Source organism: Micromys minutus (assembly GCF_963924665.1).
Source record: "Micromys minutus genome assembly, chromosome: 3".
In the NCBI taxonomy this organism is placed as follows: Eukaryota; Metazoa; Chordata; class Mammalia; order Rodentia; family Muridae; genus Micromys; species Micromys minutus.
The window spans coordinates 21,424,624-21,440,267 of record NC_137972.1 but is presented as its reverse complement, the minus strand read 5'-3'; the positions used below and the strand labels follow the sequence as shown (position 1 = coordinate 21,440,267).

The window sequence follows — 15,644 nt, the reverse complement described above, 5'->3', positions numbered from 1 at the left end:
GCTCTGGCCCCTGTCACAGTTTTTCTTTTTTCTTAAAAAAGTAGAATTTTTCTTTGTTATTGTTGGTTCTTTTGGGGGGGGGCGAAGGAAGAGGAAGAAGAGGAGGAGGATAAAGAGAGTCCAAAATGTCTGGATTATATAAGGAGGAGCCTCTGGGGAAAGGCATCCCAGCTTCTGGGCTGGAAATTTTAGGGGTGGGGGCAGGGTATGCCAGGTAGGGACTGAGAGAGGCTGGGAAAGCCAGGTCTGCTTTGGTAATGTAAAATATGCACCTCAGTCCCTAGTTCTAGGTCCCAAACCTAACACTATCTTTTCTGTTAGTTTTTATTTTAAGATTTACTATTTTTATTTTATATGTATGGCTGTTTTGCCTGCATGTATCTCTGTGTACTACATGCACACCCGAGGCCAGGAATGGGCGTCTGATCCCTTAGAACTGGAATTAGTGACTATTATAAGCTGCCACGTGGGTGCTGGGAACCCAACCCTGAACCTTTGCAAGAGCAGCAAGTACTGTTGAGCCATCTCTCCAGCCCCATCCGCTGTCTTTTCCATCCCTATAGCCTTATTATCATTCCTGTCTCCTTTGTAAAACTAACTGGCTTTTCACATCCTCAGATTCACCTGCTTTACCCTCTTAAACTGAGTTTTATGGAGTACATTAGTGCTGTGTTGTCTGGTGCTTCAAAGGTGCTAAGAAAAATCAGTGTTTATCCTAAGCCCCGAAGGAAATTTCCCTTTTGTGCCAGTCTCTGAGTAATAACGGCCTTGGCAGTTTGCAGAGGACCATTAAAAGTTCCTTGTCATATTAAACATGAGACCTCGAAGTTGTTATTCATTATTTACAAATTATTGATATTGCAGGATACTTAACGTGTGGCAAATGCTTGAATCTAACCACCGAACCAGCCCTAGGAGATGTGCTACTGTCTGTCTGTCTGTCTGTCTGTCTGTCTGTCTGTCTCTCTCTGTGTGTGTGTGTGCATGTGTGTGTGTGTGTGTGTGTGTGTGTGTGTGTGTGTGTGCTGGGGATGAATTTAGGGTCTCGTTTATTCTGGGGAAGCACTCTACAACTGAATTGCACCCCAAACCCCACTTCTACTCCCCACCTTTGATTTCTCTTGGCTGTTCCCATTGAAAACTAGCCAGTCTGATGGGGGGAAGCGAGCCCCCAGAAGCAGAGACACCCCCAGCTGGTCTTCAGAAGCTTCACCTTTGGGGTAATGGAGGAGAGGAAACACCAGGGTTGGGATAGTAGAGGTTGGAGGTCAGAAAGAAAGAAAAGAAACCTACTCTTGGGTTTCGTCCTCTATGTCTCAAAGTCTCAGCTGCTAAAGGACCTCAGGTTGGTTGAGCTGGCGTGCATAAAGAAGGTCATTGACTCTCAAGGGAACTTGAGTGACTGGTATCCCAGGGTTAAAGAAAGGCCTGCCCACGAGAGGCTGGCAGGAGGTGTCCATCCCTAGTAAGGTGTGGCTATCAGAAGGTAAGGTCTTGGGCTGGGGAGATGGCTCAGGTTAAGAGCACTGACTGCTCTTCCAGAGGTCCTGAGTTCAAATCCCAGCAACCACATGGTGGCTCACAACCATCTGTAATGAGATTCGCTGACCTCTTCTGGTGTGTCTGAAGAAAGCCACAGTGTATACATATATAAAAAAATAAATAAATCCTTAAAAAAAAAGAAGGTAAGGCCTTACTCAAAGGGGTGGAGAAAACAGTGAAATAGGAGCCTGATTCTCTGCCTCCCAGTGTGCAGAGTCCTGTGGCTTTTTTCTCACCCCTGAATGTGGCATAACCCCTGAATGTGATCTTTGGGGTCAGTCCCAACGGACGCATCAGAATATCTGTAATCTCAGCATCTAGGAGGATGTGAGAAGATTGGAAGTACAAGGCCAGCCTCAGCTAGATAGTGAGTCTGAGGCCAGCCGGCTTGGGCTAAATGAACCCCTATTTCAAACAAGACAAATGTTTGGGACCCAGCCCTGGGCAATCCTTTACAACCTGAAGCATTCACCTACGGAGCCTCCTGAATACTCATGACTTCTCTTTCCCTATGTCAAGACAAGCATTTTCACTTCAAATTAATAACTGGGGAGACAACCAAGGCTTAGGAGGGGGCTGTCTGACACCCCTTTGCCCGTTGGTGGCCGAACCAGGGCGGGCAGCTGGGGGACCTGCCTGGAAGAGAACGATGAGAGAGGCAGTGGGAGGGGCCGAGGGTCAGGGCCCAGGCAGGGTAGAAAAATACATTTGGTTTCCCTCCCGGGTTGAGCTGACTGGATAAACCTTCAAGAAAATGAGATGAGGGGGAACTCTGGAGGGAGAGGGCGCCAATGAACAGTGAGCACCAGATACGGCAATATCCACGAGATGGGTGAATTTGACAACAGGCTCGGAGGGGTTAATCCACCTGTCTAACTTCACCCACTTAAAAAAAAGAGGGGTCGGAACTGGAATTCTGTGGACTCCCGAACTCTTAAGTGCTGTTAAGTGGGTTTGGGGCGCCAAGCTGTAGGACCCGGGCTACAAAGCGTTAAAGAACCTTGGCCCTCTACTCACTCCTCCTAGTTCCCTCCTCCCTCCTCCCTCGCCTCTCCCCAGGCTCTTCCGGTCCCGCTCTTGCAACACCACCCCCGCCACTCTCCCTTCCCCTCCTACCTCCTCTCTCCCCTCAGCTTTAGTTTTCTCCGAGTTTTCCGAACTCTGGCTCATGATCCGGCTTACTGGGTACGAGGTCCTGGAGGACCGTACCCTGATCTCTACCTACCTCTGACTTCCAGCTTCTCTAACCCGAGGTTCAGGCTGCCGTCACCCGGGCCACCTGGTCCGATCGTCTTACTTCATTCACCAGCGTTGCCAACTGCTACCCTGTCCCCAGCCCCAATGGGGGAGTGAGAGGCCACTGCCGGCCGGACATGGGTCTCCCCACCGTGCCTGGCCTGCTGCTGTCACTGGTGAGATGGGAGACAGGAGGGAAGGGTGGGCTGCTAGCCAGGCGCGGCCTGGCGGGAGTAGGCTTGTACTAGGGGTAGGGATGGGGGCAGGGACTTCTGTGCTTCAGTTGGCCCCCCAGGTTTGCTGTGCCTCACCTGGGGCCGCCCTGAGACGTGGAAGGGAGAAATCTTGAGAGGGAGAGAATTCGGCAAGCCAAGCTGGGAAACCTGGGGCCTGACAGTCGAGGTCCTGGCCTGTGTTGGGTTGTGGCGATGCCAACTGCTCATTTAGTGGAATTAGAAGGAACAGCCCGCTTTCTCTGGCAGAGGTTGGACAGCGTGGGGCAGGGTGTCGGAAGACTGAGCAGAAGGACATCTGTTGGCGGGACAAGTTTGGGATAGCGTTCTTGGGAGTGGACCAGAAACTGGACAAAGCTGGGTCGCCTTCCGGTCCCGACTTCTCCCTGAGACTGTCTTTGCCCTTCGGCCTCAATTTCTGCTTTCAGACAAGGGGTCTCCACTGGCCGGACCTTTCTCAAGTAGCTAATACTTCTTTACCTAGGCGGTGTATCCTCTGGCTCCCTCCCCCACAGAACCAAAAGTCAATCTCAAGGTTTCCAATTCCACAGTTCCGATTGGGGAAGTTGGTAGCAGCATGTTCTCGTCACTGGAAAATGTCCTTTTCTCTGGCCTCAGCCTTGTGTTCATGTTCCCTTGGTTTCTGTGTGCCCATAATCATATTGTGTGCATCCTCCGGGGGCGGGGTGGGGGCTCCCTGGCTGTCTGAGTGGGCTGTACCCACCAGCACGGTGTCTCTGGGTCCTGCCTCTCCCTGGCCCAGCATTATCCCTGAGACCTGCCTTCTTCTCCATCCCCTTTCTCTCTTCCTTCTCTTCCGGTCAGTCTCCAGAGCCTCCTTATGAGCCGCCTTATGTCCGTCCCTTCCCTTTCTCTAGGTCCCAATCTAAAGCAGTGTTCCCAGAACCCTGCACCAATCCAGTCTGCCTGGTCTCACCTCCCTTCTCTCTCTCCTGCCTCCCAGTCCCACCTCAGGACTTGTCAAGACTGCCCCTTCTGGCTATGCCCCAGCTCTCCCATCCACTTAATTCTTTTCTCCTTAGGGGTAGATCACCTGGATTTAGGGCTCAGCCCAGCACCCTTACCTGCATGAACTCGGGCATGTGGTGTGACTCCCCTACGCTTTTGTTTCTTTCCAAAACGTCTTCGGTGATCAGCCCCTCGTAGTTGTTATTTTAAGATTGGGTAGATGGGTGTGTGTTGAATATTTATTCAGTTGATTAATCAGCTGCTCTGCTAGGCCCAACTTCAGGCGCTAGGATTAGAAGGTGAATGAACTGAGTTCAAGTTGATGGTCCCAAAGGGGAATAGTGTGCCACAAACAGAAAGGACTCGGTGACCGCTTGGCTTCTCTTTTCTCATCTCTAGTAGTGTTATTCGTCAGTCACTATTCAGTGGCTGTTCGTGTCTGACACAGACGATGCCGTGCAATGGCCGGGCTAGGGAGAGGGGAGATCCTGATCCAGTTGTGGAGGCCCAGGTGGTGACGGGATGCTGTGAATGAAAGCAGAACCTGAAGACAAGGGACACGGAAGGCTGGTGGAGTCTACATAGGGCGGTCCACTGCCTATGTCAGAACAGAGCATAGTGCCTGTGAGGTGTGAGGTGTGAGGCACTGAGGTCATGAGGCTGCAGTGGACGCGGCAGGGATGTGGCAAGGCCAAGAAGACGTTGGCATTTTAGAAGAGTCTAAATGCAGGAGTGAAATGACTTTAGAAGACTCTGGAGAAAAAGATGTTCCAAGGCCTTGTGATGTGCTGTCCTGGAGGCAGAGCTGGGGGAGGAGGTTGGGCTATAGGCCAACTGTCTTCTTGCTTAATGGCCTTTGCCTGTCTTGCTGGGCTGAGCTTGCCGGCAAAGGCCCCAAGGCTCATAGTGTGTTATCTTTGGCTCACAGAGAGCTCTTGAAAGTGTGAGCTGTGTCTCATCTCCAGCACCCATCCAGGTCCTGGAAAGGAGACTTTGACCTTTGACTAATGTCTAATCAATTAAAGAACACGAGATTGGTCAGATGAGAACGAGGGGAATGTTGCGTAGAAAAGAGGACTTGGAACTGACGTCGGAGTTGGGAGCCTGGGTTGGGGGAATGGAGAGACGAGACTCTGTGTTGGAGGTGGTGGTTCTGGGAGCTGAACACCTCAGCTGGGGGGTGGAGTGGCCATGTTGAGGAATGTGACAGAGAGAACGGGCACTCTGGAGTGTGTAAAAAAGAACCTTAAACCAATCAAGGTGGCATATACCTGTTACCCTGGAACTTGGGAGATGGAGGCAGGAACTCAGTTCAAGGCCAGTTTTGGCTATTTGGGGAGCTAGAGGCCAGCCTGGATTATAGAGACCGTGTCCTGACAAAGACCAAAAAGAAATAAAGTCATGCTTAAGGATCTAGGTGGGGACCTGTTTTCCTTCCTCTCTCCTTCCTTCCCTCTCTTTCTTCTTTCCTCCTTCCTCCTTCTCCTCCTCCTCCTCCTCTCTCTCTCTCTCTCCTTCCTTTTTTTCCTTTGCTATTCTCCAAGCAGTCTGGCCAGACTGTGTTCCAAATAACAGTGAGTTTCTCAGACGTATGCATGTGCTCACGGAAGGATTTATCCATGGAAACGTTGTTTGAAGCCAGGCCCTGGAGGTGCAAAGGAAGATTCACACCCCAGTGGTACAAGTTGAAGCCTGAGTGTAGATAAGAAACTATGTAGGTAGCCTCAGCCCCTGCGAAGGTTTGAGACAGGCACAGCCCTTGAACCAGAAGGTTGATGTCAGCTTGAGCCACATAGTGAGGCCCCGAGACAACACTGTGGAGTAGGAAGGAGGAAGGCAGTTGCAAATATCAATGCTCCAGGTGTGGGGTAAGTGGTGGAGAGATTCCAGGAGAAGGACTGGCAGATGACTCTCAGGGCTGTTGCAGAATTTGCAGCATCAGTACCAAGAAGCTGGTGGTTAGGGTTAGGTAAGGAGTCTGGTGAGCTCAACTAGGGGCAGGTTAAGTAGGTCGGCGACTGGCTAAGTGGAAGTGTGGTTGTGCTGACTGGAGCCACAGTTCTCAGTCTTTCTTCTAGCTCATTCCAGCTGCAATGGGGGGGGGGGGGCGTTGCTGCTTCCCGACATCCTTAAATGTATCACCGGCTCCGTCTGAATGGTAGGCACCTCAGTGTGTCCCTCTGGTCTGCAGGCCTGGCCCTGGGCAATGTGACCGAGACATGCTCTGATCTCTTAGCTCATAGGGTTTGTGGTCTGTCTGGGCAGATTGTATCTACTCATTTGAGATAACTATAGCTTCTGATAAGAGCCCGGAGTAGATACGGGCAGTTCCAGTTCGAGTTACTTGACATGAACAGGTGACTGGGTATCCGAGGAACTGGGGTGGGGAAACATGAATCATCAATGGAGGGCTTCGTGGGTGGGAGGTAGGGCTGTGGCAGCGCTCTCAGAGGGCGCCACACCGAAGAGCACCTCACTACGTAGGTCTTGACATTAAGTGGAACAAGTGCATTTTAATGTAATTGAGCACGTTGATGTGGCGGATGAGTGGGTCCCCAAAAGGTGGCTGGGTCAAGTTTGACCACAGGGTCCATTTCAGCTTCTCTGCCCTATACAGCAGCCCCTGCACAGGAAGTCACACCTTAAGGCCTCCCTAGGGGGAAGCTGAGGAGTAGTTAGAGAGATGCCTTGCCACCTTCTCAGCCATCTCTCCTCAGGCTTCCTGCCCCTCCTCTGCTCCAGGCAAAGGCATTTAGGTTTGGGCCAGGACATTGGACCTGGCTACCCTGGTTTCTTTGCCCCATAATGCAACTGCTAATAGGGTACCTATACATAGTGCCTATTGAGAGAATCAGTGGGAACTGGAGAGTTGGATCAGAGGTCAAGAGCACTGACTGCTCTTCCAGAGGTCCTGAGTTCAATTCCCAGCTACCAAATAGTGGCTCACAACCATCTATAATGAGATCTGGTGCCCTCTGCTGGCCTGCAGGCATACATGCAGGCAAAACACTATACATAGTAAATAAATAAATCTTTAAGGAAAAAAAAAAGATAAGAAAGAACCAGAGAGCCTTGGAATCCCTGGAGCTTGTGAGATAAGAGTGCTGGTTCTGTGCCCGTTCTATATCTTCGGTTTCTTCTTTTGCTGTTGAGACAGGGTTTCTCTGTGTAGCCTTGGCTGTCCTGGAACTTACTCTGTAGACCAGACCTTGAACCCAGTGGTCAGCCTGCTTCTGCCTCTTTAGTGCCTGGATTAATGCCCAACTCCCTCCATCTCCTCTAACCTTAAGAGGGCCGTGGGTTTTACTCCATGGCTACTTGGCTTGGGGAGTGGCTATTAAAGCCTCAGAACTGGCCCTGTTTCTTAAGTATTGTCTAGGGAGCTCCCAAACCCACTGCAACAACTGGCTAGAACCAGACAGGCTATGGGAATGTGGGGAACTAGGGTGGAAGGGCAGCCTGGGTTTGATTCCTGTTGGAACTGGGGAGCGTCAGGGGGCTGTCGAGAAAGCCCAGGGAGGCAGGGATCCTGAGATTGGCTTTATCTGCTGAAGACATGTTGTTTAACTTTGAGGAAGAATCAAAGGTCTCCAGTCTAAAGGAAGGATGTTGGAGATTGAGGAGGCTGGTCCTCTGGGAGGAGCCTACTGACCTGACAGGGAAGCCAGGGGTCAGGAAGACTTTCCTTTGGGATGGGATGGAAGAGGGAGGCATTTCCCTGAAATCTGAAATCCGAGCCCAGTGGGGCAGGGGTTCATTCCTGACTGTTTTAAGGAAAAGGGCTCTGAGTGGAGATGAAGGGGGAGGACACAGACAGACAGACAGACACACACACACACTATGCACCATGGAGGGAGTAGATGGGGTTCCACTTGCTGATTGGCTTTTGTGCTGACTCACAGCCCTTGAAGAGCTGGGGGAAGCTGCAGTTCCCTGTCCACTGTTCTAGCTCTCCTCCCTCCCTGACCTGAGTCACTGGGGCGGAGCTGCTGGGAAGAGATTTCCCTTTCCCGGATTTGACTTAACCCCAAGAGTTCTGGCAAGGGAGGGACACGTGACCAGAGAAACCAGGCCCCTTCTCTGGAGGCTCATCCATCACTGGTTGAGATGCTCCCTCCAAGGCCATTCTTGGCCTAGAGCCCACCTCTACCTCTTCCTGACACTGCCTGACCTGTTGGCTTTGCTTCAGGTTCTCTGATGGGGTTGAAAGTACCATTGACCTTAGGTGCTCCAAGCATTTCTTCTTCGGGAAAGGAACCACACTTTCATGATTGGGAAGTTCTTATCATAACTAACCCTTCCTGTCACCCTGGAAGCCTGTGTGTGTGTGTGTTGTGGGGTGGGGTGATGTGGTGTGGGGGGGCACACCCCTGCCTGAGAGATTGCTGGTGGGCTTCTGTATGTGGCTTCTCGAGTCTATGGCTGAGGCACAGGTTTCCTGACCCCGTGCAGCTGCTGTTGATGAGGTAGCACTTCTAGTAACAGCAGCTGACAGGGTACAACCTGGCAGCCTCCTTCCAAAAGAGCTGTGGAGGTTGCAAGGCCCCCAGAGGCAGCATGGGTGGCCATGGGTGCTTAAGTCTCTCCTGAATGTGATCTGATTGGTCGGTTTCTCCTGCATCTCTCTTGAAGACCTCCATTATCTTGACATAAAGGGGCTCAGCATGGGTGGGGAGGGAGAAGGGGGGGAAAGGAAGGCTGAGGGAAACCCAAAGCTGAGAGAGATCAAAGAGTGAGGTCTAAACTGAAGCTAAGAGGGCTTTGCACTCTTCACACTGACGCTATTTACAGTACAGGAGAACTGTTTGGTTGCTAGGAGCTTCCTCAAGATTATAAAACCAGCCTTCTAGAAAGCCCTGCTTTGGGACTCCTGGCATATCTGCAACTCCTGATTTTGCTGGTCATCTTGAGCCAGATCACCAGGCTCTGGTTGACTCTAGTACATGACCCCCTTGTCTTTGCTCAAACCTAACTCTTGTCGCCTGCCTTCCCTCTCCCTCGTTCGTCTTGTCAACCTGAGCTGTAGTGTAAGTTTAGCTGTGAAAGGCATGGATGTGAGGGCAGGTTGTAGAGTTAAGACTTGAAACAAATATTTTGAAATCTTGAGCCTGTAGCTTGGGGCTCTGCGGGGTCCTTGGTTTCATTCCCAGGTCCCTCTCTGCTCCCTGTACTCGAGTGCACACAGATCATGCACAGAAAGTTCTTCCTTGTTTTTAATCCAGGAATGGTGCTTGGAAGCGCATCATCCAATATGCGTGTTCATATCTGGGTGTGTTAGTGTGCATGGCGGCCAGAGGTCAACCTCAGGTGTTTTCCTAAGATACCATTTACGTTGTGTTTTGAGACAGAATCTCTCTCTCTCTTTCTCTCTCTCTGGCTTCGCTCCATCATTGGGATTATAAACCCATGCTGCTGTGCCTGGCTTTTAATGTAGGTGACGGAGATTGATCTCAGGTTCCCATGTCGCACAGTAGGCGCTTTCCTGAACCATCTTCATGACAGTCCTCCCTACACCTTGCTTCTTTCCCCCCATCCCCTCACCCTCGTGTAGTGCCTTTTAAATCACTGTAATGGAATCCAGAGAGGTCTGCAGATCCTAAATGGCTCACCTCTAGGAAGTGTCCACAGACAGGCAGGGTGTGAAACCCAAACCCGACACAGAAATGCCCAACAAGCTGCCGGACTGTCTGTGGGGAAAACGCGCTATCACGGAAGCAGCCTGGACTTCTGGCTACATTTCTTTGTGGGGCAGAGGGCACCTCAGTGCTTCTGTGTGAGACCTGGAGCTCCACCCTCAGACCTGCAAACAAGCGAAACACTCCTTGACCAGCTTTCCTGTGGTCAGCGTTGTGAACTGAACAGGATAGAATGCAGCTGGGGCCTGAGATCTAATTGCTCAGTTGTAGAAACAAATGCTAGCATGCAGAACCACCAGGGACCTGGGAAATACTAGACTGTACAGTGGCCACCTTCTGGGGAGGATGTTCCTCAGGGGAGATGTGAACTTGACGGTGTGTGTGTGTGTGTGTGTGTGTGTGTGTGTGTGTGTGTGTGTTCAGTTTGTTGCTGCCTTCTAAGGCCCCACCCCTGACAGTATTTCCTCTTTCTGATTGTTCCCTCAGGTGCTCCTGGCTTTGCTGGTGGGGATACACCCATCAGGGGTCACTGGACTGGTCCCTTCTCTTGGTGACCGGGAGAAGAGGGATAGTTTGTGTCCCCAGGGAAAGTATGCTCATCCTAAAAATGATTCCATCTGTTGTACCAAGTGCCACAAAGGTAGGAGACAGTGGGAGCAGAGAATCCTCTCGAGGTTGCTTTTGCTTGTTTCTAATGTTCCTGGACCTTGGTCCCTGGGAGTCCCCTTATTTTTCTGATCTCCCCCCCATCCCACACTCCCCTGACTTGGGTTTTGGCCTTCTGCTCTCTTCTAACAGCCTAATCCTGTCCCCATCCACAGGAACTTACTTGGTGAGTGACTGTCCAAGCCCAGGGCGGGAAACGGTCTGCAGGGAGTGTGATGAAGGCACCTTTACGGCTTCTCAGAACCACGTCAGACAGTGTCTCAGTTGCAAGACATGTCGGAAAGGCAAGGCTTGGGACTGGGCAGGGGTGCATGGTGTGGGAAGTCATGTGAACATGTATGTGTGTCGGTGGGTGTTTACGAGGGGTCGGGATTTTAAATCTGCTCATGGGTGTGGCGGGAACATGTAGGCACATACGTGCCTGGGCCTGTGTGCATAGGAGTGTCTGTGTTACAGAGACAAATGCTTGTGGCAGTGCTGGGGTGTCAAGGTTTGTGTGGGAAAAGCAATGTGAGACTTATATGCCATTTCCTGCCCTCGTCAGAAATGTTGCAGGTGGAGATTTCTCCTTGCAGAGCTGACAAGGACACCGTATGTGGCTGTAAGGAGAACCAATTCCAACACTTCTTGAGTGAGACACACTTTCGGTGTGTGGACTGCAGCCCCTGCTTCAATGGCACTGTGACAATTTCCTGTGAGTAACACTCACCCAAGTCCAGGGCTGTCCCCTCCTCGGGAGTATCCTGCTCCCCTCCTCTGCCCTCCCTCCCTATGAGGAGACAGCTTCTCTACTCCCTGTTCTGTCCTCTGTGGGTATGAGCTCCTGTGTGGTACCTGAATCACTCCCTTCTCCATCCCTTTGACCCTCAGACTCCAGACACACTCTTAGTCTTACTGTCTTCTCACAGGTACGGAGAAGCAGAACACGGTGTGCACCTGCCACGCAGGATTCTTTCTAAGCGGAAATGAGTGTGTCTCTTGCAACCAGTGAGTATGTGTCAAATGCCTGGGGACCAGGGGTGGATGAACAGCTGTGGCTGAAAGGCCCCGAGCAGGATTAAAGGGGGTACCCTACAACCGGATGAGAAGACACCACAGGATGTCAGACAGCCCTCTCTCTTTCTCCAGGATGTTAGCGGATAGGCAAGGGGGTTGAGCGGGTAAAGCGCTTGCAGCAAAACGCCTGGCGACCCGAGTTCAATCTCTAGCACCTGTGCAAAGGTGAAAGGAGAGAACATCAGCTCCACAAAGTCATCCCCTGACCGCCACACACATGCCACAGCGTGCGTGCTTCTTCAGTGCGGGGCAGTTAGATATGAGCACGCCGTTCTCAACCGTACTCTGGTGCCTCTTAGGTTTATCACTCTACTCCTGGCGATTCCTTCCCAGCCTCCCTGACAGACTTCCTCATTCCTGTGGTTCCGTATGGGCTGCTCTTATACATTTGCTTCCAGAGAAGAAACTCTTGAGACTCTCATAGTTGAACTGACCTGGGGTTAAATCCCAACCTACCCATTTCCTGGCTCTGCAACCTTGGGCAAGTTCTTACATCTCCACACCTAATGTTTCTTAACCTTTAGGGTAAGGAGAGTTGGGGTGGAAGTGTGGCTCAATGGTAGAGCACTGGCCTAGCATATCGGAGGCTCTGGGTTGGCTTCCCAAAACAGACAGCTAGACCAACAATCTATAAAACTGTCTGAACCAAAGATATCTACTTTCTATTTTTTTCCCCCACTCAGTTTCTTCTCAAAAGAGCTCATGTACCCAATCCCATGTGTTCCACCCTGACCTTATGAAGTAGACAGAACCTTTCACTGTTTGCAGATTTCTGCTGAGAACTCATGTTCCTCCGCCCCCAGTGTAGTTTTCCCTGTGCCCCAGTGATAGACATCCTAAAACCTCTCATGCCTTGTGAACCTCATCTCCAACTGCTGTAAAGCAGCATGACCATTGGATAGAAAGCCATCCAGCTTCTTGTATGAGTCCTCTTTCTGGGCCAGCTTAAAGCAAAGACCGGCTTAATTTGGCTCCTGGTTTCATTCAGGTATTTGGCATAGCTGCTTCTGAGCCGGTGCTGAGGCAGGGCATCATGATCCGAGCATTCCATGGAAACAAAGTAGCTCACATTGTAGCAGCTGGAAGGCCGAGAGGAAGGGTGTGGAGTCAAAAGCAAGCCCCCAGGGACCTAACTTTTACTAGTCCCCACGTCCCAGTACACAAGGATCTAGCAGGACATTTCAGATCCATACCCTGGGCCTCTTGGTGCTACAGCCCCACTGGCAAACACAATGATCAAACCAGTCTGCCCACAGCTGCCATCTGCCATGACACAGTCAGGGCTAAGTACTGAATCCCAGGAGGAGGTGTCGTGAGCTCCGTGAGATGCTGGGCCAGGAAAGTGGATTGCCTTGTTTCTGTCATGTCACTCGTCAATGGCTGGAGTGGAATTTTTACTCTTGACTATACGTGCCTTTTAGAATTTATTTTTAAAATATTGATTTGTTGAATCAGGGCTTTTTGGGTGATATTCAAATGTTCTACCATGGAGCCATAATAACCTCGGCCTTTCTACCATTTTGTTTGTTTGTTTGTCTTTACTCAGCATCTCACTTGGCTGGCCCGGGACTCACTAGGTAGATCAGGCTGGCCTTGAACTCCTAGAGATCTGCCCGTTTTAGCCTCTTGACCACTGGGATGTGCTGCCATGTCTGGCATTTAAAAAATACTTGACAAATCATTTATTTTTATTTTATGTGTATGAGTGTCTTGCCGGCACACATACATGTGCACTGTGTACATGCTTGGCACCCTCGGAAGCCAGAAGAAGGCATTAGATACCCTGGAACTGGAGTTACAGATGGTTGTGAGCTGCCATGTGTGACAATGGCTCTTTTAAAATCAAGATGGCTGCCCTCTCCCTCCCTTTCCTCTTCCTTTCCTCTCTGTTGTCTTTCTGGACAGGGTCGCACGTTGCTCAGGCTGACCCTGGCCTTGCTATGTAGCCATGGGTGATCTGTGAACCGATCCTTTGGTCACATGCATCCACTTCTGCTCCCGGCTATCAGCATAGCCTGCCCAGGATCCCTTCAGCATCAGCTCTCAAGGCGGGTTAAATTCCATCACGTGACGAGCTCGCGAAACTTCTGCAAAGCAAAGAACTTCAGGCGGCCTCCCTACTCACCTGTGCCACCTCTTCTTTCAGCTGCAAGAGAAATCAGGAGTGTATGAAGCAGTGTCTACCACCTCCAACTGCAAATGTCACAAACCCCAGGGACTCAGGTGAGGGGGAGTGGCTCGGTGCCCATGCTCACCAGCTAGCTGGCTAGCTGACTCCACGGCCTCCCTCCATCCTCCCCTCCCCCACACCTCTGCCGCTGCCTCCCACTGAGCATCCTCTGTTTTGCCAGCAGGTACTGCGGTGCTGTTGCCCCTGGTTATCTTCCTAGGTCTTTGCCTCTTATCCTTCATTTTCATCAGTTTAATATGCCGATATCCCCGGTGGAAGCCCAAGGTCTACTCCATCAGTGAGTGTGGATTCTGGGGATCAAGGGTGTTGGTGGAAATACCGGGAGGTGGTCGGGTGGGCAAGATGGAGGGAGATGAGGGGTGGCGTCTCTGTTCATGGCTAAGAACTCTAGGGAGGCTGCGGGGGTGCCCGGATGGTGGGAGGAAAGCCATACTGATATTAGTAATTCTCCCTGGGGCCACATAGACCCTGAGGCATGACACCACAAGTCCCCAAGGCCAGGGTGGAGCATCGAAAGGGAAGTGAAATTCATGATACCTTTTTTTTCTTTTGTCTCAGTTTGTAGGGATTCAGCTCCAGTCAAAGAGGTGAGAAGAAGCGACTCCAACTTCCCCGACTACTTCTTCCAACGCCCGATACCCAAATTACTTGGAACGAGGGTGGTGGGCTCCCTAAGATCCTCTATCCCCACCCGTGTAAAGAATAAAGCGCCAGAAGGGAGTCCTTTTGTTCCCCTACTAATGCTATGCTTTCTTTCTTTCAGGGGGAGGTTGAAGGAATTGTTACTAAGCACCTAACTCAAGCCCCTACCCCAGCCTTCAACCCCACTCTGGGCTTCCCCTCCACCCCAGGCTTTAGTCCTCCTGTCTACAGTAGCCCCATAAGCCCCATCTTCGGTCCTAGTAACTGGCACAACTTCGTGCCACCTGTAAGAGAGGTGGTCCCAACGCAGGGTGCTGACCCTCTCCTTTACGTACCGGTCTCCACCCCGGTCCCGAAATGGGAAGACTCCGCCCACCCGCAACGTCCTGACAGTGAGCTGGGTTCGTGCTGGGGGCATTTACTCCGGGAGGGAGTCCGGCAGGGTGGAGGGCGCAAAGGTAGGGCTGCTGCTGGAGGTGCACTGTCCTTGTCCCCAGCTGCAGACCCTGCGATGCTGTATGCTGTGGTGGATGGCGTGCCTCCGACGCGCTGGAGGGAGTTCATGCGGCTCCTGGGGCTGAGCGAGCACGAGATCGAGCGGCTGGAGCTGCAGAACGGCCGCTGCCTGCGCGAGGCTCAGTACAGCATGCTGGAAGCCTGGCGGCGCCGCACGCCACGCCACGAGGCCACGCTGGACGTACTGGGCCGCGTGCTTTGCAACATGAACCTGAGTGGCTGTCTGGAGAACATCGAGGAGGCTCTGAAAAGCCCCGCCTCCTCGTCCACGACCCGCCTCCCGCGATAAGGCCACATCCCCACCTCAGGAGAGAGGCTTGAAGGACCCCCTTGCTAGATGCCCTGCTTTCCTGTGGACCTCCTCTTTAAGTGCAAAGGAGGCAAGGGTCTCGATGGGGCAGGCTCTAGCTGGCAGTCACTTCCTTGGCGATACCGACTTGGTGTACATAGCTTTTTCTCAGCCTCCGAGGACTGCCTGAGCCAACCATTTATGCCTGGCAGGGAGATGTGCCATCTGCTCCCAGCCAGCTGAGGGTGCCAAAAGCCCCGAACAGGTGATTGTGGAGGAAAGGCACAATATATCTGATGCCTACTTGGGATGCCCAGGGCCCAAGCAAAGCTTCTCGGGGCCTCCTCAGTTGGTTTCTGGGCCTTTTTCACAGTACATAAGCGATCTTCGCGATCTTCATATCGATTCTATCACACTAATGGACGAACAGTTGAACTGTCTAAAGGTAGGGGCAAGCACGGAACCGTAGGCTCTCCGGCTGGAGCCCTCGACTCTTGTAAATACACTAAAGGTTTTAAAATGACTTCTGACCTTGGAAAGAGTGGTATGTGGATAGAGGCTGGGCAAAGCCCCGCACCTGAAAAGCGACGCGCAAAAGTCCAGCCATCCTGCCAGCAGACAGTAGACTCCACCCTACGGGTACCCATGCGGTCTGCTCTCCACCCTCA

At 51.8% G+C, this 15,644-nt stretch overlaps 1 protein-coding gene across 2 annotated transcripts; it reads left to right on the top strand.

The window, feature by feature from the left end:
• The first annotated feature begins 2,636 nt into the window (after positions 1 to 2,636).
• Positions 2,637 to 15,500, top strand: TNFRSF1A (TNF receptor superfamily member 1A). Of its 2 annotated transcripts, none has more exons than XM_080914680.1 (10): positions 2,637 to 2,954; positions 10,103 to 10,256; positions 10,438 to 10,566; positions 10,827 to 10,976; positions 11,191 to 11,269; positions 13,485 to 13,561; positions 13,693 to 13,806; positions 14,088 to 14,116; positions 14,293 to 14,572; positions 14,669 to 15,500. In XM_080914680.1, the coding sequence occupies exons 1-10, from the start codon at positions 2,916 to 2,918 to the stop codon at positions 14,974 to 14,976; spliced, it is 1,359 nt and encodes a 452-aa protein (XP_080770806.1). In that variant the 5' UTR covers positions 2,637 to 2,915; the 3' UTR covers positions 14,977 to 15,500. The 2 variants fall into 2 exon arrangements, with proteins under 2 accessions (XP_080770806.1, XP_080770805.1); XM_080914679.1 differs by having other exon boundaries at positions 13,690 to 13,806.
• Positions 15,501 to 15,644: the final 144 nt, after the last annotated feature.